Consider the following 26,145-nt stretch of genomic DNA (forward strand, 5'->3'; position numbering starts at 1 on the left):
TGGGAGGGTAACCAGGATGGTCAGAGCCTTCCAAACAGAAGGAAGAGCAAGGCAAAGGCCTGCGAGAGGCGAATTCAACATATTTAGGGGGTAAGAGAAAGTTTAGCATGGCTGAGGATAATAAATAAGGCCGGGGGTGGAAAGATGGGATGAGAGAGCTGGCAAGGGCCAGTTCACGTGGGGCCCTGTGCACATGGTGAGGATTTGGGGCTTTATTTTGGTTACAGTGGGAAGCTGAGTTGGAGAAGCGTGAGCAGCAGTAGAATGCACACAGCATATCTGCAGAAAAGCTTGGTGAGAGGGAAGGATCGAGGAGGGGAGTCAGGCCTGAGAAGGCAGGAAGGGGAGGTATTTATACTAAATTGTGAAATTGTTTGAATGCCAGGCTAAATAAATCAGATTCAGGGTGGATAAGGAAAAAAGGGCGGGAGTAGGGAGAGGGGACAGGAAAGCAATAGGAAGATCAGTTAAAAGGCTGTGAAATGGTAAAATCCTGCATACAGGTGGAGGTAGTGGATGTGGGAAGGAAGAAAAGGGCAACAAATACAAGAGATGTGAGCAGAGCAGGAATTTCTGGGACTGGGTAACGAGTCACATCTCTGGGCCAGGAAGAGGGAACTTCCAGTCGGAGATATGTTTAGAAATAGAGAAATCAGATTTTCTTACTGATGGATTATACTAAGCTATCAAACTGGTGTTGCCTTATTTTTAATGGTTGATGCACTGCTATTTAAAAGGAATTTTAATTCTTGTCCTTAAAAATTAACTAGAGAAATTTCTTGTATTTATAAAAGATTGCCTAAATGTAGCTGGCTTACTCCCTGAAGCAAAGTTATTTGAAATACTCAGACGTTATGAGAATGTTTTGAAAATTGTGGAAACTTTTTTTTTTTAACCTAAGGAAGTTGGAAACTCTTTTCTTTAAATGTCGACTCCCAGAATGGTCTCCATGAGATGGTTTCCACTCCGGTGTTATTGTTTTAGTTGGCAATCAGTAGACAGCAAAGATCTGAAGTTCAGCTCCAGCAAAGCCAACATTTTGGAAAGAATTTCCACAGTGCATGGATTTAAGGTACTGTGGAAATTTTTGACCTTTAATGCAGTGAGATCTAGACTACTTCATTTTTTAAAAGTGAGAAACTAAAACATTTCATAAGTCTATTGACCTTTCACCGCCAGTATGAATATACTAAGATACAGTCATATCTGTATCTCAAAACAAAGGTTGGAAACCTTGGATTTCTGAGACCCCTTCCGTAGTCTGGTGATTGAGAATGTCCCTGACAGGTCACAAAAAGTAGTTACGAATATTCATCGTGTCAATCCCAAATTTTATGTCATGATCCTAACACCCTTTGTTTAGGTAATCTTTCAGTACACCTCCCTGGTTGATGGGTAGTAAATTGAGACCCAGAGAGGCCATGTGACTTTCCCAAATTCAGGTCCTAGTAGAGCCTAGGAATCATAACGCCTCACCCTTGTGCTCTCAGCCTGAAATGGTATAGGACCCTCAACTATCAGGGGCTAAGGAAATTTAATGTATATTGACCCTTGGGAAAATGGAGTTTGGAAAATTCTCTCTTCTGAATCCTATTCCTAAGACTGGAGCTTTTTTTTTTTTTTTTTTTTAATTAAGATTCAAAGTGTTTGAATACATACATACCATCTTCTTCTTCTTTATTTTTTAAAATAAATTTATTTATTTATTTATTTTGGGGTGTGTTGGGTCTTCGTTTCTGTGCGAGGGCTTTCTCTAGTTGCGGCGAGTGGGGGCCACTCCTCATCGCGGTGCACGGGCCTCTCACTGTCGCGGCCTCTCTTGCTGCGGAGCACAGGCTCCAGACGTGCAGGCTCAGCAGTTGTGGCTCACGGGCCCAGTTGCTCCGCGGCATGTGGGATCCTCCCAGACCAGGGCTCGAACCCGTGTCCCCTGCATTGGTAGGCAGATTCTCAACCACTGCGCCACCAGGAGAGCCCTGGAGCTTTTACAAATGAAAAATTAATGTACCTTCATTAAAAAGGCATTTCAGGTACACATAGTTGACACACATGACACATGAAAAGATGCTCAACATCGCTAATTATTAGAGAAACGCAAATCAAAACTGCAATGAGCTACCACCTCACACCAGTCAGAATGGCCATCATTAAAAAGTCTGCAGATAACCAATGCTGGAGAGGGTGTGGAGAAAAGGGAACCCTCCCACACTGTTGGTGGGAATGTAAATTGGTGCAGCCACTATGGAGAACAGTATGGAGGTTCCTCAAAAAACTAAAAATAGAGTTACCATATGATCCAGCAATCTCACTCCTGGGCTTACATCTGGACAAAACTATAATTCGAAAAGATACATGCACCCCACAGGACAGGAATAAAGGCACAGACATAGAGAATGGACTTGAGGACATGGGGAGGGGGAAGGGTAAGCTGGGACGAAGTGAGAGAGTGGCATGGACATATATACGCTACCAAATGTAAAATAGATAGCTAGTGGGAAGCAGCCGCATGGCACAGGGAGATCAGCTTGGTGCTTTGTGTCCGCCTAGAGGAGTGGGATAGGGAGGGTGGGAGGGAGACGCAAGAGGGAGGAGATATAGGGATATATGTATATGTATAGCTGATTCACTTTGTTATACAGCAGAAACTAACACAACATTGTAAAGTAATTATACTCCAATAAAGATGTTTAAGAAAAAGAAAAGAAAAGAAAAGATACATGCACCCCAGTGTTCATAGCAGCACTATTTACAATAGCCTAGATGTGGAAGCAACCTAAATGTCCATCGACAGCTGAATGGATAGGGAAGATGTGGTGTGTGTGTGTGTATATATATATATATATATATATATATATATATATACACACACACACACACATACATACATACACATACATACACTGGAATACTGCTCAGGCATAAAAAAGAGTAAAATAATGCCATTTGCAGCAACATGGATGGACCTAGAGATTATCATGCTAAGTGAAGTAAGTCAGGAAGAGGAAGACAAATACCATATGATGTCACTTATATGTGGAATCTAAAATATGACGCAGATGAACTTATCTATGAAACAGAAACACACTCACAGACATAGAGAACAGACTTGTGGTTGCCAAGGGGGAGGGGGCTGAGGGAGGGATGGATTGGGAGTTTGGAATTAGTAGATGCAAACTATTATATATAAAATGGATAAACAACAAGGTTCTACTGTATACACAGAGAAGTATATTTGATATCCTGTAATAAACCATAATGGAAAAGAAAAAACAAGAAATAAAGTGAATATAACTATTTAATATTTTTTAAATGACAAGATTTTATATTATTTTTTGTGACTGAATAATATTCCATTGTGTATATATACCACATTTTAAAATCCATTCATCTGTCGATGGACACTGAGGCTGTTTCCGTATCTTGGCTATTGTAAATAATGCTGCAGTGAACATGAGCGTGCAGATGTCTTTTTGAATTAGTGCTTTCATTTTCTTTTTTTTTTTTTGGCCACGTCACACGGCTTATGGGATTTTATTTCCCCAACCAGGGATCAAACTTGGGCTCTCAGCACTGAGAGCAAGGAGTCCTAACCACTGAACTGCCAGGGAATTCCCAGTGCTTTCATTTTCTTTGGATCAATACCTAGAAGTGGAATTGCTGGATCATATGGTAGTTCTATTTTTAATTTTTTGAGGAACCTCTACTGTTTTTCATAGTGGCTGCACCAGTGTACATTCCCACCAACAGTGCACAAGGGTTCCCTTTTCTCCACACCCTCACCAACACTTGTTATTTCTTGTCTTTTTGGTAATAGCCATTTTAACAGGTGTTTTGATTTGCATTTCCCTGGTGATTAGTGATATTGAACATCTTTTCATTTACCTGTTGGCCATCTGTATGTCTTCTTTGGAAAAATGTCTATTCAGATCTTCTGTCCATTTAAAAAATTGAATTGTTTTTTTGCTACTGAGTTGTATGAGTTCTTTATGTATTTTGGATATTAACCCCTCATCAGATATATGATTTGGAAATATTTTCTCCTATTCAGTAGGTTGCCTTTTCATTTTGTTGATAAATATAAATATTTATAATGAACTTTTAAATCCGTTTTAATAATGTACTAATATAAAATATTTTACTTAAATTACTTCTTTATCATAAATCACACAAAAATGACAAAGTTATTTTAAAAATTTCTTTCTTGCAAGGTTTTTAGGATAATATATTCCTTTGAAAGAAGTTTGAGAGTCAAAAAAGTTGGAAAATACAGGGTACTTGTACAATTAAATAGGTTAGTTTTCTTTACATTCTAGTCCAAATATGACCTTGATCTTTTTAATCAGATAGAGATTCTCTGAGCTCTTGATAGACTCTTTTTCAGGAAAACCCTTCTCCTCTATTATATACCGATTGCCCCTAAACTTGTGCTTAAAACTCAATTTATGTATATAATTATATAGTTGGATGTGTGATTGTGTTGTGTGCCCCTCGATGCATTAATGGTCCCTCAAAAACTTGGGGCGTATCCTACTCCTATTAGCATATTTACACCTTACCTTTTAGGTGGGTTACTGTTCAGATGTTTCCTCTCATTTGAGTTATATTTATTCTATTCTGTTAGTTTTAACCTAAGAGAGTATTTTCTTGCCTGCTTAGTTTCTAGGTGACAACTGAGACTCTTATATGTGATCATACCTTCTTTTCTGCAAAAGTAGCCTTCTGCTTATCAGACCATATGCCTTAATTTTTAATTTGGAAACTATTATTGTTATAACTGTATACTGTATTTCCATTTGGTATCTTCAGTTTCTTTTGAGAAGTTAAGGGGACCTTGATTCATTATGGTCTATAAAAGGCACACTAAAAATTTGTATAGAGTGCTCACCTATCAGGATTAGAAACTTACCTGATTGAATGATTGTACTATTATTTTTCTAAGTGATATGAATCACTTTAGAATCATCATTACAATAGTATGCATTAATGTTTTCAAGAATTCCAGTGAATATTGTTTGTAGGTCTTATAGAAAAGGTCTTATTATAACCTTTTCCTTTATACATCTACTCAATACTGAGTTTGATGAAAAGATCCCGTGTTGGCGAGGAGTTTTTGCCTTTCATGAGAAGGGTTGGGGTAGTGCTATCTATGATAGAGTGGAGGGGATTCGTTTATTACCTCATTTAAAAATAGCTGAGTTCAGTGATCCTAACTGCTAAGATATTTTTAAAACTTTGGGGGCAAATACATGTCATTCATTGAAAATACCAGTGTAACGCTGCTCCAGCATTTTTGTTTTTAAACTTTCATTTTCCACGGAGGTAGTCATCATGCTGTATAGATAGATACACGATGCTCGGAAGTTGTGGAGGGTCAGGAGATTGCTGAGATTAAGTGATAGCTGTGGAAGAGCCCCGTATATGGGGCAATAGTAGGAGCTGCAGCAGAATGGTCCTCTAATACCTCTCTAACACGTTACCAAGAAGGTACATATATTCTTTCAATCTCCTGAATATTATCTCTCCCCTCCTCCAATTCTGACCTCCCCTGGTTTCTTAAACTAAACCAAATGCCCCCCTTCCCAAATAAGCTGATTACTTGATTTTTTTTTTTTTTTCCCATGAAGGAATTTCTCTTGAGTATAAATGCTCAGGCTGTGAGTCAGTAGTTTTTGGCATTACTTCTCTATTAGCTCCTAGTTAGGAAGTTCAGCCAGAGGTTGAAGGGATTGCTAAACACTTCAGGACTTCCCAGACCCATTTTTAAGAGCAAACTAATATTGAGACTCCTGGGAACTTTGAAACTCATCCTTTGTCACTACCAATATTTTGAGATTCACACAGTTGACTCTTGTGTCCAAACCCAAATAAAGCTTTTGGGTCACATGATTTCTAGTCTAGTAATATTGTGTAGGAAAAGCAAGGTTAGTTCCTCTTCCGTGTCATGTTCTATCTTAACAGTCCATATAACGGTCTAAATCCTGTTTATAAAGTGTTCTTTTACAGGTCTTGATCTTTGATTCGTCAAGTCATTTCTAGCTAGAATACCTGACAGCTTGTGGCCCACACCCCGTACTTATTAGTCCACTGAGAAGTTAATCAGGGCCCCAAGTTATTTCTATTCGTGGTCTTTGTCTTTTTTTTTTTTTTTTTTTAATTTTTTTTTTATTTTTTATTTTTTTAATGCTATTCTTGTCTGCTTACATTCTTTTTATGTATGTATGTATATACGGCTGTGTTGGGTCTTCGTTTCTGTGCGAGGGCTTTCTCTAGCTGTGGCAAGCAGGGGCCACTCTTCATCACGGTGCGCGGGCCTCTCACTATCGCGGCCTCTCTTGTTGCGGAGCACAGGCTCCAGACGCGCAGGCTCAGTAATTGTGGCTCACGGGCCTAGTTGCTCCGCGGCATGTGGGATCTTCCCAGACCAGGGCTCGAACCCGCATCCCCTGCATTGGCAGGCAGGTTCTCAACCACTGCGCCACCAGGGAAGCCCCCGTGGTCTTTGTCTTTAATTGCAAGTGCAGCATTGGGGTTATGAGTCCTCAGAAGCTTTCAGATTTTAAAACAGGAAGGATCTTGTCTCGGTATTTTCTGGTGAGGTGGTTTATTTAGGATAAATAATTATTTTCCCACTTCACTTTTTTCCTCTGCCCCGTACTTCCAAGCTGTTTACTTATCACAGCGAGGAAGTGAAATGAAGCACAAGTTACTCGTGGAGGGGTTGGCTGCCACTTGTAGCTGTACTACTGTATTACCTTCACAGACACTGGGAACGTTTGGAACTGGCTGCAGGCTGCACCTAATCTGTTATATCTGCTTCGGGTTGCTCCTTGGTCAGCCAAAAAAGAAGTCAAGGGTATTACTCTGAGGTGGTGGACCAAGTAAGAAAATTTCCTGTTGCAGTTGTCCTGATTTTTAAATTCGTGCCTTCGTGCCACCCGTTCCCTCTTTCCCCTTACCGCATAGACATACCCAGTTGTTGATATACTTAACTTTTAGGGCTACAGTATCACTGCCGCGTATAGCCCCAGGCTCCTGATCTTGCCTAGAACAAAGGATTTCAAGTCTCAAAATGGATAGTAAAGCTCTGGTATTTAAACCATCCCTAGAAGACAGACATATGGTTCCAATTAAAGTCTGCTGCTCTGTATTAAGGGGATGTAAGATACCATTCTAGCCTGCAGACAAATGCTAACCAACCAGGGTGTTGGGGGTTGGAAAAGAGACTTAACAAATTATGTTAGGAGCCACTTATGAGTGGAGAAATAAATGACCGTAGGCCACATGAAGAGAACAACTCCACCCATATGGCTTCTGTTGTGTGGGTGTGAGTATTCACTTCAACCAGTTTCTTCTCTTGTTTCTCCCTTTCCTTCTGTAACTCTTTAGAATATTCATCATTTTAATGTTGATTCTGTAGGTCATAATTTTTTTCCTGTTGCCGATAAATAAAGAGGAAGGGATATAAAGTATCTTTATGGCATCTTTGTACCTGAGAATTTTCTGAAACTAACTGCTCAGTGTTTTAGTTCTTATTATTCAAGTCTTTATTTTTAAAACAAAAATTTTTAATACAGAATAATAAAGCAATAATATAAGCATACTATAGGAAATTTAAACAACAACAAAAGATTTTGAAGTACTCAAACTGGAATCTCACCTCCAAAACTTATCATTATCATTTTGAACGCATTTCTTTCTTTTTCTATGCATGCTTTTTATAATTATAGTCACTGTATGTACAATTTTACATGTAGTTTTTATCCTTTATGGTATGTCAAATATTTTCCCTATGCTGCTCCATGTAATCATTTTTAATGATTGCATATCAAATAGATATAACATAATTTACTTAATCTCTCCCATATTGTTGTAAGAGCACAGAAATTCTTGATAGGGCTGTGGTGTTTACCACTCCCCCCCTTCCTTTCTTTGACATTATCAGTACACTTCAAAACTACAGAGTTTATATACTTATCATTTTGAACACGCACTGAATCTGTTCTCTTCTTTGCCTTAAGTTTCTGTGTTATTTTTGTTGTTCTTGTTCCCGTTTTTTATTCTTGTGGACGTTGCCCTGCTTCTGCGTTTCCCTTTGTACTGCACCAGCGTTCTCCATCCTTCGCCGTGTGATGCCGCTGTGTGAGCTTGGGATGCCGTAGTTTATTTTACTTGTGCCCCCTGGTTAGAACCATCCTGGGCTGACATGAGCTGGGGCCATGCAGCACTTTAGTATTCCTTAGGACGGTAGTTCTGGGAAGCTAAAAGAAAATAGTGGCTGAATACAGAGTGCCTGAGGTGATAAAGACATGTTTAGGCTCTGTCCATCCACTGGCTTCTTACCTCTGGGATTTGAATAATTAAAAAGTTATAAGCAGAAAGAAAAATATCTTCTAGTTAGGGGAGAGTTAAGATTATTTATCAGACAGATTTGCCAAGATTAGGTTAACTCTCAGTTACCTACGTGTTTTTTTTGGTTTTTTTGTTTTGTTTTGTTCTCTTGTTTACTATCCCATTTTTTTGAGTTTTTTTCCCTCCCCTCTCTTCTGGCCGTCCATGTTTTTTGATTTGCTAGTATATCAAGCCTGTTTATCTTAAGTTAGACATATGGAAGGAAAAGAAGGAAAATCTAAGTCTCTTTAGTGGTGTTCTTTGATAGCAGCTCTTGTTCAGTTAGGGGAGACAGTGAGAGTATAGACAAAAATTGATTTTTAAACTATGAGTAAGGCGTCTTAGTCCATTCGGGCTGCAATAATAAAATACCACAGACTAGGTGGCTTATAAACAGCAGAAGTTTATTGCTCACAGTCCCAGGCTGGGAGGTCTAAGCTCAAGGCACCAGCATGACTGCCTTCTGGTGAGGGCCCTCTTCCTGGTTCATAGTTAGTGCCTGCTCAGTGTGTCCTCCCATGGTGGCAGGGGCTAGAGGTCTCTCTGGAGCCTCCTTTATAAGGCACTAATCCCACTCATGAGGGTTCCACCCTCATGACCTAATCGATTCCCAAAGCTCCCACCTCCTAATACCGTCTCCTTGGGGATTAGGATTTCAACATGTGCATTTTGGGGGCACATTCAGACCATAACATATTGTATGCCATCTTTGTCTCTTAATATGAGTTACTGAGAAGTAGTTATTTTATTAGTATAACACTAATACTAATATTTTTAATGAAGTGAACTGCTTATCATTTTTACCTAATTGCTGTTAAATTATGACAGCAATTATATATCATTAAAATATTTACTACTTTTAAATTGTTTTTAACTACAACTCTAAACTTTATCATTATATATCACATCTTCATAGTTTGCTCTTCTTCAAATAGGATTATTGCTGTTTTCAACAAAAACTTCACTGGGATTCCTGTTTCAGCAAGTAACTCCCAGTTCCTACCCTCTTAGCTGTTCTCTAAGGGCAGCTCTGAGTTCTCATACCTTTATTCCTTTTTATTTTTTATTATTAATTTTTTGATGTGGACCATTTTTTAAATTTTATTTATTTATTTATTTTTGGCTGCATTGGGTCTTTGTTGCTGTGCGTGGGCTTTCTCTAGTTGCAGTGAGCGGGGCTACTCTTCGTTGTGGTCTGCAGGCTTCTTATTGCAGTGGCTTCTCTTGTTGCTGAGCTGGGGCTCTAGGCGTGCAGGCTTCAGTAGTTGTGGCACAGTTATTTCTTTCTAGTATTCCATGACAGAAGTATACCACAAGTTATTTTTCCATTTTATCCATTGATGGATATTTGGATTGCTTTTAGTTTGGAGCTCTTACTAACAATTGCGATGAACATTGCATTCTTAAACATTAATGTGCATTCTTAAACATTTAAGAGTATAAACCCAGGAGTAAAGTTGCTAGGTTGTACTGTATGTCTGTTTTCAGATTTTACTGGGTGATGCTAAACTGGTGTGTCAGTTTGTGTGAGGGTTCCCATTCCTGCATGTCTTCACCAGTGCTGTGTATTTTTTTAAAATTTGTTATTGGAGTATAGCTGATTTACAACGCTGTGTTAGTTTCAGGTGTACAGCCAAGTGAATCAACTATACATATACACATATCCACTCCCCTTCAGATTCTTTTCCCATATATGCCACTACAGAGCACTGAGTAGAGTTCCCTGTGCTATACAGTAGGTCCCTATTAGCTATCCACTTTCTGTATAGTAGTGTGTAGTGCTGGGTATTATTACACGTTATAATTTTTGTCAGTTTGGTGAGTGTGTAATGGTTATCTCATTGTGGTTTTAGTTTTTAATTTTGTCTTTAATAATGAGATTGAACTCCTTTTCATGTCTTTGGCCTTTTTTGTGAAGTGTCTGCTTAAGTAAGTCTTTTGCCCATTTTTCTAGTGGGTTGTCTGTCTTACTGATTTATAGGAGTTTTTGTTTCAATAATAACGATATGAGTCTTTTGTTTTGTGGGTTACAAATAGCTTCTCTCATTTCGTGATTTCTCATTTCACTCTTTAAAATATCTTTCAATGAATAGACATTTTAGTATAATTTTGTTATGAGCAAGGCGGACTTTATTTTTTAAATTTTATTTATTTATATTTATACAGCAGGTTCTTATTAGTTATCTGTTTTATACATATTAGTGTATATATGTCAATCCCAGTATCCCCAATTCTTCCCACCCCCCGCCCCGCTTTCCCCCCCTTGGTGTCTGTATGTTTGTTCTCTATGTCTGTGTCTCTATTTCTGCCTTGCAAACGGGTTCATCTGTACCATTTTTCTAGATTCTACATATATGTGTTAATATACAATATTTGTTTTTCTCTTTCTGACTTACTTCACTCTGTATGACAGTCTCTAGGTCCATCCACGTCTCTAAAAATGACCCAATTTCATTCCTTTTTATGGCTGAATAATATTCCATTGTATATATGTGCCACATCTTCTTTATCCATTCGTCTGTCGATGGACACTTAGGTTGCTTCCATGTCCTGGCTATTGTAAATAGTGCTGCTATGAACATTGGGGTGCATGTGTCTTTTTGAATTATGGTTTTCTCTGGGTATATGCCCAGTAGTGGGATTGCTGGGTCATATGGTAGTTCTTTTTTTACTTTTTTAAGGAACCTCCATACTGTTCTCCATAGTGGCTGTATCAATTTACATTCCCACCAACAGTGCAAGAGGGTTCCCTTTTCTCCACGCCCTCTCCAGCATTTGTTGTTTGTAGATTTTCTGATGATGCCCATTCTAACCGGTGTGAGGTGATACCTCATTGTAGTTTTGATTTGCATTCCTCTAATAATTAGTGATGTTGAGCAGCTTTTCATGTGCTTCCTGTCCTAGACATTTTAGCATAATTTTAATGTAACCGAATTTACCATCTTTTCCTTTACGATTTGTGCCTTTTGTTTCTTGTTTAAGAAATCCTTCCATCCCCTGAGGCTATAAAGATAGTCTCCTTTATTGTTTTATAAAAAACTTTGTAGTTTTACGTTTTACATTAAGTCTGTGATCCACCTGGAATTAATTTTAGGATATGATGTGAGGAAGGTGTCCTATTTAATTTTTTCCCATATGGAAAATCAGATGCACCTATGCCATTTACTGAGAAATTCATCCTTTTCTCAGTGATATACAGTGCCTATTCTTCTTTTCAGTGCGCTGTTTTTAAAGCAACTTGTAAAGAAGCAGTATGTCTCAAGCCCTGTATGCCTTTGGGAATTACATAAGCAGAACAAAGGGTTGGCAGTCAAGAAGAAAATGAAAAACAGTAGAATATAATAACTCAGGAATTTGGAAGTTGTATAAAAATAGTTATGGGATGTACATTTACCTCAGTATAAACATATACATGATGCTGAAAGCACAGTGTGGTTGTGGGCTTTGAGGGCATCCGGGCTGGCATTATAGGCTGGGCCTTGTGCTTAGTAAGTTTTGGGGTTTTTTTTAAACTTTAAATTTGAACATGTTACTTAATGACCCTCACTTTCCCAGACGTAAAACAAAAATAACGCTCATCTCAGTGAGATAATAAATACATGGTACGATAACACAGCACTTGACAGAGTGTCCCTTGAAAAATGGCTGTTTATTCCACAGAATTCAAAGTGCTGCAGCAATGGGAAAACTGTGGCACTGAGAGAGACGAATCAGGGCAGCCCAGGATACTTGGCTCTCCAGGGTCCTTGCCACTCAGCTGCGTGGCCGCGTTGCTCGTTTCTAAGTACCCTGAACAAATTTACGCATAGTTCAGAATTATTATTTATTGGTTGTCATCCAACTTAGTAAGAAAGGCCTTATTTTATTCGTAGTGTGACATTCCGGATGATTCAGAATGAATCTAGGTTATGTTCTTAGTTCATTCCTATGACTTAGCATTAAGACAGATTAACTAACAAAAATTCTGAGGGGAAATTATACCACTTCTAGTCTAGAGTAATTACATGTGATATAGTTTTCCCTCAGATGAAAGTTGCATAGTACTTGGATGACATTATATGGATGCTGCAGACCACCTTTTCCTTCTTTGAAATGTTTTTCTCCTCTCTCAGCTTTCTTATTATAATGATATATTTCTCTCTCCCTTTTGCTCCTTTTTCTTTCTATTCCTGCACCTAAAGCATAGGAAGTACCTATGGGTGTTTCCTAAGCCTTGATTCCCAGCCATCCTTTTTTCTCTACTTATTCTTTCAAAAAACTTGTATCCGTTCATTACTACAACTCATTTCATCAGAACATCTTCACTTGAATTTCTTCTCCCCTTCTTAAACTCAATCCATGACCCAAAAAAAATTTTTTTCTTCCCAGATCAACTACTCTCTACTTTTCACTCCTTTTCATCCCATGTATTATTATCTGTCCTCAAGTACTGTCCAGTCTTTTTTCAAAATAATTTTTGAGTTGTCTTTCTCATTTTCACTATTTCTACTTTCTCACAGGCCTTCTACTTCACATCACACTTAATCTAGTCTTGCTTTCAGGTTAATTTTACTGCATCTGCCCGTACCAGAGGTTCTAACGACTCATTACTGTAAGAGTGGTTCTCAAACCTCTTTGGAAACAGTTGTTTTATCTGTTTCCATTCAGATGTCGAAATTATTTCCGGGAGATCCAGTAGGTCTGAAGTAAGGTTTGTGGGTCGCTCTAAGTACATTGGTGATTCTGATGTACACACAGGGTTGAAAATCAATGGTCGGAAGAGGACAGGGGATGGGACGGGTAGTGCTTACGATTAGATGTAATTATTAAGATAGCAGTTTTCTGTTTGGGTGGTGGGTTCAGGGCTGCTCACTGCATAACTAAAAGTAAGTAACTACTTCTAGAAGGAAGCATAGGGGTAAATCTTTGTGACCTTGGGTGAGGCAATGATTTCTCACATGTGACACCGAGAGCATAAGTTACAAAAGAAAATCTAGATAAATTGGACTTCATCAAAATTGAAAACTTTTGTGCATCAAAGGACACTATCAAGAAAGTGAACAAGGCTTCCCTAGTGGCACAGTGGTTAAGAATCCGCCTGCCAACACAGGGGACACAGGTTTGAGCCCTGGTCCGGGAAGATCCCACATGCCTTGGAGCAACTAAGCCCATGCGCCACAACCACTGAAGCCCACGGGCCTAGAGCCCGTGCTCCGCAACAAGAGAAGCCACCGCAATGAGAAGCCCGCACACCTCAACGAAGAGTAGCCCCCGCTCGCCACAACGAGAGAAAGCCCGCGCGCAGCAGCAAAGACCCAATGCAGCCAAAAATTAAAAAAAAAAAAAAAAAAAGTGTTGGGAAGGATGTGGATAAATTGGAACTCTTGTACATTGTTGATGGGAATGTAAAGTGTTGCAGCCACTTCAGATAACGGTTTGTGCAGGTCCTGAGAAGACCAAACATGGAGTTACCGTATGACCCAGCAGTTCCACTACTAGGTACATACCCAAGAGAAATGAAAACATACATCCACAAAAAAACTTATGTGAATGTTCATAGCAACATTATTCATAGTACCAAAAAAAAAAAAAGAATCAACCTAAATATCCATCAACTGATGAATGGATACATAAAATGTGGTGTGTCCATACCATGGAATATTATTCAGCAATAAAAAAAAGAATGAACTAGTGATAGATGCTACAATGTGTATGAACCTTGAAAACACTATGCTAATTGAAAGAAGCCAGTCACAAAAGACCACATATTGTATGATTCCTTTTATATGAAATGTCCAGAATAGTCAAATCCATAGAGACAGAAAGTTGATTAGTGATTGTCTAGGGCGGAGGCGTTGGTGGGAGAGTTGAGGGGGGAGAAATGGAGAGTGACTGCTAATTGGGACAGGGTTTCTTTTTAGGTTGATGAAAATGTTCTAAAATTGATTGAGGTAATGGTGTACAACTCTATGAATACACTAAAAACCACTGAAAGTACACTTTAAATGGGTGAATTTTATATAATAAGGCTATAGAAGAGAAGTCTAAATAAAAGCAGGCCGCATGTGGAGCAATGGTGAGAGTGTGCCAGGAACCAAAGATTATAATGAATTCATAATCAAATTCTTTGTATCTGAAATCTAATAAAATTCATAAATTTGGGGAAAATAGAAGAAAAGGAAAGAAAGAAAAGTCCACATGGTGAAGTCTGGGGTCCTTGTTCTATCATTTAAAGCTATATTTTGTCTGGCCTGTTGCTACTGTGTAACGTTATTTTTTGCCATATACCTCTGGTGAACGCTACATCATACCCAGGGCAGTTTCTTTATTGTTGCTGCAACTTAGCACACTAGTTCCAAGTGATCTGCCTTTACTCTGCTTTTGCCCAGCCACCACTTAGAAAACCCTTTCCACATCCCCCTCTGCTTCTCCAGCTCCAATCCACTCACCTTAAGTTCTGCTTTCTTTTTGAGTCCTTCCATAGGAACATATCTTTTCTGCCTTTGGTTCTTTCATAGGAACCAACACATTGCTCTACTGATTGGAAGGGTTCCAGAAATACATGTTAAATACATGAGTGAAGATAATGGAGGAACTTAAAGACCATGAAAGAGACATTAGGAATAAGAAGCTTTAGTAAAGACTGAAAGACATTTGGCTCAGCTGCTGAGCCAAAATAAGATGAACAAGTCCATTCCAACAAGTGTCATAGCAAGCATGGCAAAACAAATTTTGCTTAAATGTGCAACACTTTAGGGTTAGGAGTAAGAACAATACTTGGAATGATTAGAGGAGACCCCATGACAGGTTTACAAGACTAAAGGGTTTTTGCTTACTCTGTAATAGGAAATAGGATCGAGCTGCTGGTGGGGGGTTTCTTGTTGAATCTTACTGAAATCTTGCTCTCGGTCATTGGGTCTAGCTGTTGAACGCAGCTGTGTGGCTGTAACATGCTGTGGAAGCAGGTGTTTCCCCCGATGTGGCATCTCTAGATGTCAGGCTCTGATCATGTCATTCATTCTTGCACACTCATTTCTCATATAAACACCTAATAGCAATCTAAGCCTATAACCATCGCTGAAGATGGTTTCCTTTAATATTGTTTCCTTTGTAAAGATTTCCTGTTTGGTAGATTAAAAAACAAGCTCGTGCCATGAAGTCTGTGCCTTCTCCTGCCCGACAGAGTAAAAGCATAGAAAGGTTACTAATTGTAGATAGAGCATTCATTGTTCAAAATGACAGATTTCCTATATACTTTCAGCTGTTTATTAGGAAGTTTTAAAATCAAGTGGTTTTAGGGCTTCCCTGGTGGCCCAGTGGTTAAGAATCCGCCTGCCAATGCAGGAGACACGGGTTCGAGCCCTGGTCCGGGAAGATCCCACATGCCATGGAGCAACTAAGCCTGTGCTCCACAACTACTGAGCCTGCGCTCTAGAGCCTTCGAGCCACAGCTACTGAAGCCCGCGAGCCGAGAGCCCGTGCTCCGCAACAAGAGAAGCCACCGCAATGAGAAGCCCGTGCACTGCAACGAAGACCCAACGCAGCCAAAAATAAATAAATAAATTTATTAAAAAAAAAAATCAAGTGGTTTTAATTCATTGCCTGCCCTGTTGCATTCTCCATTCAAAACACAAGCAGAATACTCCATGACTCTTCTGGACTTTGCTCTCCAGTCACACCAGTGTCAGAGTCCATTAGTTATCACAGACTCCATCAGCATGTCTTCCTCGCTGTGCAGAGAAGGCTAGTCGTGGGAAAGGACCTGGTGCAGGCCTTTGCCAACCAATTAAAAGATATATCAAGAGCCCTCTTTCTAGATAATTCCCAAAGATACCTGCTCTGCTGAATCTCATTTGTTGGGATTTTTAGCAACCTATCCCCAGTCTCTTAAGAAAAACAGGTTTCAGTGCATGCAGACTTTAACTTATAAATTAAAAGTACTGGGTTTCAAAAGTTGTAGGTTAGTTGGTAGGGCTTTAATTGCAGTTGCATTCATAAGTCAACATTTGTTAAGTACCTACTGTGTTTAAATTAAACAGTATGCTAGGTAATGTGAGAGAGTCAGAGATGAAACAGGTATTTTTAAGGAACTAGGGAGAGAGGGAGTAGACCTCTACTAGAGAGATAGGATATTTTTAAGGAGCTGGAAGAATAGGATGTTTATATATGTAAATACCCCAAATAAAGGAGGAATACAAAGTAATAAGGGAGTGCAGAGAAGGTAGGTGGAGGACATTTCTTATAGGAGATTCAGGAAGACTTGGCAGAAGAGGCATTTATTTTGCATTGATGAACGAGAGTATTGGATTTCTCTCCTTGAAGTAGCTATAGTGATTCTGATGATGGCTCTGACCTCTAAGCCCCTTGTGATCATTAAGTTTTTTACAACCTTAGGAGGGCTGGCTGGGAGGTAGAGGCTCTAGTAGCTGGCCAGCTGCCAGTCAGTATGAAAAGGCTCCAGTAGCCAGGAGGTGACAAGAGGATTGGCCCAGTGATTTTATTGCAGTTTTATTGCAGTTTAATTTAGTGACCCTTTCTTGAGTCCCTGCTATGTATGAAAACACTGTGTGGAGACTAAGATAAATAAAACGATATCCCTCCCATTTACTAACTAGTGGAGGGTATAAACACATAATACAACTAAGTATAGCATGAGGCAGAGTTGTAATTGGGCTGTAGAGGTAGAAGCAAAGGGCCACGGAAGCACAGAGGAGGAAGCCACTGGCATGGTATTTTGTGGTGGGAGTCAGTTTAGGCTTCATACAGGAAGTAATATTTGACTGGGCCTTGAAAATGAGTGCTCTTTCAAATGTGGCAAGGAAGGGAAAAAGCATGGCACAGAGAGTAAGTAGCATAAGAGAGGCACATGAACACAGGCTGTGCATAGTCTAGTGATGCTAGAGAGGTTGGGTGGAGCTGGGTCATGAGGACCTCAAGTGACAATGCTAACAGAGCTAGACTGTTCTGTAAGCAGAAGGGAGCCACCGAATGTTTTCGAGCAAGGAGGCAGCACGATGTGATTTGTGTCACGTTCACTGTGCTATGAATGGGTGGCTTAGAGGGAAATGAAATAGAGGGTAGTAAGCAAGAGCATCGGTCGAGGTCAGAGATAATAAGAGTATGAACTGAGGTGGGAGGAATGGAAATGGAAAGAAGGAGATAGGTTCAAGACACATTTACAGGGTAGAAGCAGTAAAAGCTGTACCTCCCGTTTGAAATGGAGGTGAGAAGGAGCAAGGAGCGAAGATGGCAGTGCTCCTAGTGGCGCGAAGGTAGTGCCATGAATGAACATGGGAACATTGCTGGAAGAGCAGATTTGATTTTGGAAAATGGGGAGTTTGAGATGTTTCTTCCCAGGCAAGTACTGGAAGTTCATGTCAGGAACTTAAGCGTGGTACCAGGGCCAAAGATATGAATTTGGAGAATCATTACCAAACAAATGAGAGTGGAAGCTGTGGGACCAGAAGAGCTGGCCCTGAGAAAATACAGGGCAAGGAGCGATAGTCAAAATCAGCACATGGTTTACTAGAAAGCACCTTCTGGAGAAGGTAGGAAGAAGAAAAACAAATAGCAGAAAGAGGCAGAGTTGTCAACGAGAGTAAAACTAGGAAAGAGAGGAGAGTTTCCGAGAGTAGGGAGGTGCCCAGAGTCTTCCGCTGCTGGGACTGTGGGAATGTGGTAGTCCTGGGGGCAGGAGGGAGCTCTAGCCTGTCATACCTGCACGTTGTTCATCTAAATATCTCTGTGCATAAAAGTATTTATAAGTCAGTGAGACTCTATCCTTTGCCTGCCATCCTTGTTCATTTTCTTAGTATTCCTCCCCAAACCGCACCCCTCCTATCTCCCGTCAACTCTCTCTTCAAACAGTGGGAGGGGGAGAAATGAAGGGGGGAAGTTGAAGCACAAAAGGAGTTGAAGTTAAAATGTAAGTGTTCGTGGTTTGTTTGTAAATAAGTTGCATATTCTTTATTTTGAATAAGCCACCTTAATAATAATAAAGTCACTTTGTCTAATTTTTAAGTTCACTATATCTCTAGTGGTCATAAATGTGTTTGTCATAAGTAAAAATAATCTGAAAATCCTGGGTCCAGGTGAGTAGACTTCACATGTATTTACTGATTCTGATGTGGTCTTAATATCAATCATTATCCAATTTTATTTTTGTTCTTAAAGAAATAAATTCCACTCACCTCACTCAGTCCAGATTTATGAAGGAAACGGTGCTGGTTTTGCTGACGTAAACCAATCATATTTACTTTTAGTTAACCATATGTCTTTTGCATTCCAGCCCATCTGTATCTCTATTTCACTATTACTTTAAATTTAAGTGGCTGGTTATATAATTTCTAAAGGTTCTCTTTTCGTGTTTGATATTCAGACTTAAGGATCCAGAACCTTTATTCTATTGACTAGAAACTAGTATTCACTGGGTAAAGATAACATGAGTTATGTCCATTTGTCTTTCTAGATTTTGGCTTCAGTAACCTCTTCACCCCTGGGCAGCTGCTAAAGACCTGGTGTGGCAGCCCTCCCTATGCTGCACCTGAACTCTTTGAAGGAAAGGAATATGATGGGCCCAAAGTGGACATCTGGGTACGTGACTGCCTTCTCTTATACCCCGTAGCATTAGTTACCCTTGATTGATGACAGCTCTCCTCATCCTGGACAACACGTAGTACTGCACTAGAATTGATCACCTGTTCTTTGAATTCCCAATTCTTAGTGCAGTCTGTTCTTCAACCTTTGTCTTATGGACTGAGCCACAGAGTTCAACCTCCCCCTTTGCATCTGCAAAAAAAAAAAAAAATCCCTAGGGCAAGCTTGGATGGTTACCCTTGCCAAGAACAGAAATTCTTTCTGTTGTTGCCACTTGCCTTCTCCCTAGGATGAGTACTGAGAGAAATTCCAGTTATGTTCCCAAAAAGTAATGTCTGGAAGCAAAGAAGAATGCTGAGTATTCTAAAGATGATTGGCCTTGACAATGCCCCATATTATTTCTCATAAAAAAAGAAGAAAAAGTTTGTTCCATTATCTCGTGCATGACTCACCATTATCTTCATACACATACTATAATGGCCTTTTTTGTTTCCTCTGATGTGATTAATTGTACGTACTCTCCGTTTGGGATGCAGAGCCTCGGAGTCGTCCTCTATGTGCTTGTGTGTGGTGCCCTGCCATTCGATGGGAGCACACTGCAGAATCTGCGGGCCCGGGTGTTGAGTGGAAAGTTCCGCATCCCATTTTTTATGTCCACAGGTAAGGGAGTTGCCATCACACAGCTATGACTGGGTTCATGGAACATTAGACATGCTAAGTTATCCCAGGAATTGAGTGGCAGAGTATAAATTGCCCATTTAACCACCTTTTTTGGCTCCGGTTTGCTGAATTGACACCTCCGGAGGCAAGGTTCTATAGGAACAGAGCATCTAGGCTTTGGCATCAGATAACCCTCCTGAGTTTGGCTCTGGGCTCTACATCGGACGACTCGTGTGGTGTGGCAGATTACTAAGTCTTTCTGAGCTTCAGTTTCCTCGTCAATAAACGGCTGACAGTTTTGTGAGGGCTGCTACTATGAGAACTAAATTAAATAATGTGTGTAAAGTTAAAAGGTCCATCGCATAGTAGCAGTAGCCGTAGTCGTTTCACCCGTCTTCACCTCATCTCTCACCCTTTTTCAGGATGATATTTCTATTTAATGGGGCCCCATTGAGGTGTGGTAATAAATGCCAAGGATAAAGCAGGCTTTGCATCTTAATCTTGCTGCTACTACATTTCCTGCTTCTATGGCATTTATCCCCCCAGACTCAAAAAGTGCTTTTTAAATGAGTGGGCAATAGGGTAAGTAGCTCTTAGAAGAATTTAACACTGAAAACAGACACCAGACTCCCAGAATCTACAGTGTTTCATCACAATCTATATGCACGTAAGAAAAGAACATTTTGGAGACAATGCTGTAAGCAATCTATTTAGTTTTGCTTAATCATGATTTCACTTTAAGGAACAACATACAGAGGGTATGTCCACTGGGTTGGCAACACAGTATAAGCACGTGGGAATTACGTTTTAGAATAAATGAGAATTGCATCTAGAATAAATTTCAGAAATTTTATTTCTAAAATGCATTTTCGAAAAAAGCTGTGAGAAAAATAAAATAGAGAAGGGGGGTTAGGGATGGTGGGTGGGTGGTTATTTGGAAAGGTATGTCAGGGAACCCCTTCCCTGAGAAGTCAGCATTTCAGCGAAGGCTTGGAGAAGGCAAGGGCGTGAGCTGTGCGGTCTGAGGAAGAGCTTTCCAGGCTGAGGGGATGGCAGGTGGAAAGGCCCCAGTGAGGGAGCACAGACGGAAGCCTCTGTGCTGGAAAGGAATGAGTGAGGGGACAGGGGAGGTGCCGCCAGAGAGGCAACAGAGAGCTCACTTTGAGGGCTTAGTCAGTCAGTGTAAAGGCCTTTTTCACTCGGAGTGAAATGCAAAGGATCAGAGGATTTTAACAGAGGAATGATATTATCTGACTTTTCATTTTTTTCTAACTTTTATTATGAATATTTTCAAACATGCAAAAATATCTAAAGAACTTTACGGTGACTTTTGTTTTTTAAAAAAATCACTTTGGCAGCTCTGTTGGTTGAAAGGTTCAAGGGCTGAAGGAGGGAGACCAGTTAGTAGGAGACTTTTGCAATAATCCAGATGAGAGATATTGGTGGCTAGTTCCCAGACTGGGGTGTAGAGGTGGGGATGGTAAGAAGTCGTCAGATGCAAGAGATAATACAGAGGCTTCCCTGGCGGTCCACTGAGTAAGACTCCACGTTCCCAATGCAGGGGGCCCAGGTTCGATCCCTGGTCGGGGAACTAGATCCCGCATGCCGCAACTAAGAGTTTGCATGCTGCAGCGAAGATCCCTCGTGCCCCAACTAAGACCTGGCACAGCCTAAACAAATAAATAAATACATAAATATTTTAAAAAAGAGAGAGAGAGATAGTATGTACTGTGTGGCAGGCTCTGTTTCAAGCATTTTGCAAACATTAACTCATTTAATTACTTTAACAACCCTGTAAGATACATGGGACTATTACCCCCATTTTATAGGTGATAAAACTGAAGCCAGGAGATGTTTAGCAATTTTCCCAAGATAACACAGCTACTAAGTGACTAAACTAGAATTTAAGCCTAGGCAGTCTGGCTCCAACAACATATATGTGGGATTTGATGTGAGAGAAAAAGTGATTATTAAATTAATAATCCAGGGGTTTTGGCTTGAGCAACTGGAAGGATGGATTTACTGCTAACAGAGATGGGAATGGAGAGATATCTTAGATGTGTTAGTTTGAGATGCCCATTAGACATCTAAGTTGAGATATGGTATAGGCAGTTGAATATAGGACTGTAGCTTAGTTGGGAGTGGTGGGCTAGCGATACACATTTGGGAATGGTCAGTATATAGATAACACAGTATTTTAAGCTCTGAGATAAGGTCACTTTTTAGGCCATGATTGCAGAGAAGAGAAGAGGTCTAAGGATTAATCTCTGGGACACACTGATATTCAGAGATCAGGAACGTGAAGAGGGATCAGCATAGGAATGGCTAGTAAGGTAAGCCAGAGAGTCCTCTGTCCTAGAAGACAAGTGAAGAGAATGTTTCAAGGAGGAGGGAATGAGGAACTGTGCGGGGTGCTGCTGATAGGTCAGATGACTGCGAACTTGTTGGAGGACGGGGGGAACGGAGAGCACCCGTTGAACTGAGAAGGCACCTTGAGACCGAAGAACAAGGTCGGCAGCCCCAGGTGATCAATGGGTCAGTTTATTATAGGGTAACTTACAGAGTAAGTAGGTCCGGCGGACAGCCGTCCAGGAACATTCGCAACGGTACTGTGCACTGCCGAGGGGACGATTTTATAGTTAACCTAAGGGGGGTGGGTATGTGCTTGGAAACAGTAAGTGCATTCCTAAGTCAATATTTCTTAATGGGTAGCTAGTCTATTAATGGGCACCAGGAATATGTCTGCAAAGGCCTTCATCTTTGTTTGGAGACCACCAGAGCACAGAGGCCACCTGGACCTAATGATCAAGAGACAATGTCTATTAACTACAGAGTCCTTGATGACAGAGAAGTGACTTAGCACAGTCCTAGGTAGGGTCAGTGGAAGGACAGGAGGCATGGTGGGAGCCCAGAATGTCATCAGTTACGCCAACAGCCATACAGAACTGAATATCGGATTTAAAGGTCTGGAGATCACTGATGATCCTGAAGTACAGTTTTGGTGGAGGAGCAGGAGGAAAACACTAACTCATGTAGATGCAACCGGAAAGGGATAGAAGGGAAGTGGAGAAAGGAAATAGACACAGCTCTTTCCAGTTTTACTCTGGAAGGAAGCAGAGGAGGGGTGTAGTGGATTGTTCTGGCCCGAGTCACCAGTGATCTTGTCATAATCTATTGGCTATCCTCGGTCTTTATCTTCATGACTGCCCAGCAGTATTTAGCGCTAAATGCTAAAAGTTCACCACTCCTTTCTTTCTTTTTTTAAATATAAACTTTATTTTTTAGAGCAGTTTTGGGTTCGTAGCAAAATTAAGCAGAAAGTACAGAGAGCTCCCGTATACGTCCTGTCCCCTCACACCCATAGCTTCCTCCACTGTCAGTGTCCGGCACCAAAGTAGAACATTTGTTACGGTCCATCAACCTGCAGCGACACTACACTGGATTACCATCTAAAGTCCATAGTTTACTAGGGCTCACTTTTGGTGTTGTACATTCCAAGGGTTTGGACAAATACATAATGACATGTATCCACCATTATAGTATCATTCAGAGCAGTTTCACTGCCCTAAGAATCCTCTGTGCCTATTCATCCCTCCCGCTCCCTTAACCTCTGGCAATCAATGATCATTTTACTCTCTCCACAATTTCACCTTTTCCAGAATGTCATATAGTTGGAATCATACATTATGTAGCCTTTTCAGATTGGCTTCTTTCACTTAGTAATATGCATATAAGGTTCCTCTATGTCCTTTCGTGGATTAATAGCTCACTTCTTTTTAATGCTCAGTAATACTCCATTGTCTGGATGTACCACAGTTTACTTATCCATTCACCTGCAGATGGACATCTTGGTTGCTTCCAGGTTTTGGCAATAATGAACAAAGCTGTTATAAATATCCGTGTGCAGGTTTTTGTGTGGATGTAAGTTTTTAACTCATCTGACTAAATACCAGGGAGTGTGATTGCTGGATTATACCATAAGAGTATGTTTAGTTTTGTAAGAAACCACCAAAGTGTCTTTCAAAGTGGTTGTGCCATTTTGCATCTCCACCAGCATTTGGTATTGTCAGTGCTTTGGATTTTTGCCGTTCTAATAGATGTGAAGTGGTATCTTGTTATTTTAATTTGTAATCCCTGATGATGTATGATGGTTAACATTTCATATGCATGTTTACCACCTGTATATCTTCTTTGGTGACATGTCTAAATGTTTTGCCCATTTAAAAATTTTTATTTATTTATTTATTTATTTATTTATTTATTTATTTATTTGGCTGTGCCGGGTCTTAGTTGCGGCATGGGAACTCTTAGTTGCGGCACGGGGACTCTTAGTTGCGGCACGTGGGATCTAGTTCCCCGACTAGGGGATCGAACCCAGGCCCCTCCTGCATTGGGAGTGTGGAGTCTTAGCCACTGGACCACCGGGGAAGTCCCTTGCCCATTTTTAAATTTGGTTATTTGTTTTCTTATTGTTGAGTCAGTCCTTACTTTTTAAAACACTTTTTTTTCCATTGCTTCTCAGATGCCACGTTCTCCAGTTTTCCTCCTGTCTCTCTGAGTACACCTTGTTTGCCAGATTTCTCTTTCTCTGTTCATCCTTTAAATCTTTTCTTCTTTACACCATCTTTCTGAGCATCTTATTCACTGCCGTGGCTTCAGGGAGCCCAGTGATGTTCAGTCCCCAGTTAACACTTGGGTAACTCTCTGGCCCAGACCTCTCCTCTGGGATGAGAGGCTATACATCCAGCCAGTTGCTACCAGTCAGCTTTACTTGTATGTCTTGAATTCACATCAATGGAAACATTTTCAAAACTGAATTTAATCCCTCCCTAGAATTGCTCCATTCTGTGTTCCCTGTCTTAGTGAATGGTGTCACCGTCTGACCAAGAAGGTAGCCTTGATTCCTTCTCTCTTACCATCACCACAGCCGCTCACTTAACCAAATCCTGTAGATTCAAGCCTCCATTCCTGTAGACGCTTCTGTAGTGGCTCTTGCCTGGATTAAATAATAGCCAATTAAATGGACGCCTGGCTCCAGCCTTATCCCTCTCTAATGCATTCTCCACACGGCTGCATGAATAATGTTTCTAAACTATATACGACAACACACACACACACACACACACACACACACACACACACACACACACACACACACACACACACACACACACACACACACACACACACACACACACACACACACACACACACACACACACACACACTTGGTTATATCATTTTCCGGCTTAAACTTTTCAATGGTTTACCATTGCCTCTAGGTTGAAGTTCGTTCCTTAATGTGGCTAGAGCACTGACTTCATTTTTGACCATGACCATAGTAATAGATACATTTTATTCAGTGACCTAGAGAATACATATATACATACAACTGAACAAAAGTTTTTTTAAAAAGCAAAACTTGTCTTTACTAGGTGCAGTGCACTCTAATACATTTTATTCTGTTACATTAAAAATGTTAATTATAGCTTACTGAATTGATCTCATGACTGCTTTTTGAAAAACAATGACATAGTAATACTTCTGTGACCTGGCTGGTGCCTATCTCTGCAGCCCCAGATCCCATTCTGCATCTAGTCGCCCTGATTTCCTTCTGGTTCCCTGAATGAGTGATACTCTCTGGAGCAACTCCCTCTGCATGGGGTACTTCTTCCTCCCCCTACCCTACCCCATGCCACCCACTCCTGTATTCTAGAGCAAGAAATCAGATGTGATAAAAATAAGAATCTAGATAATTTCTACCAGTCTTTCTTTTATCATATGACTTCCCAAACATTTCATTGTAATTGTTTCTTTCGTTATATATCTTCCATACCAGACTGTGAGCTTAGAGAAAGTAAAGACAAAATGTGGGGTTTTTTTCACAGTTGTCTCTAGCCTAGCAGAGTATCTGGCATGTAGTAGGATTTAGTAAACAGTATGTAGATGGTAAATAGGATCCTGCTTAAAACCCTCCAGTCGCTTTCATTTACACTTAGAAAACAATTCCAAAAGTCATTATTATTATGGCCTACAAGGCACACTGTGGTTGGCCCCTCTCTTTAATCTCATTTCCTGCTTCTCTTCCCTTCAGGCCCCGAGCTCCAGTTACAGAGGCGTCCTTGCTGTTTCTCAGACTTTCCAAGTGCATGCATTCCTGTTTCCTCACATATTTACATGGCTTCCTCACCTAACTTGAGGTTTCTGCTTAAGTGTCCCCCCAGAGAGGCCTCTCCTGATACCCCCGTCATTCTCGTTCCATAACTCTGCTTCACGGTTTTTCATGGCACTTACCACTACCTGACATTATTTGTTTACTGTGTCCCCACCGCTCATCCCCACTGCCTCTTGACTGTAATAACGATTTTGTTTTTGTTCACTGCTGTATTCCCATGGCTTAGGGCAGTGCATGGGTCCTGGTAGGCACTCAGTAAGTATTTGTTGAATGAATGAATGCATGCATAGATTTGTTACAGTGCTCACTACCGAATAATTCAAATAATAATATCAATAACGGTAACT

The 26,145-nt window shown here is 40.3% G+C and overlaps 1 protein-coding gene across 9 annotated transcripts in view; it reads left to right on the forward strand.

Moving 5' to 3' along the window:
- The window catches only part of SIK3 (SIK family kinase 3), a 249,758-nt gene that overhangs the window by 178,748 nt on the left and 44,865 nt on the right, over positions 1-26,145 (forward strand). For 8 of the 9 annotated variants that reach the window (XM_082411045.1, XM_082411039.1, XM_082411038.1 and 5 more), the window contains exons 5-6: positions 18,836-18,960; positions 19,500-19,623. In XM_082411045.1, coding sequence (XP_082267171.1) covers positions 18,836-18,960; positions 19,500-19,623 — 249 coding nt within the window. The other variant, XM_082411046.1, reaches the window with a different exon arrangement.

Source organism: Balaenoptera physalus (assembly GCF_965194825.1).
Source record: "Balaenoptera physalus genome assembly, chromosome: 10".
NCBI lineage: Eukaryota > Metazoa > Chordata > Mammalia > Artiodactyla > Balaenopteridae > Balaenoptera > Balaenoptera physalus.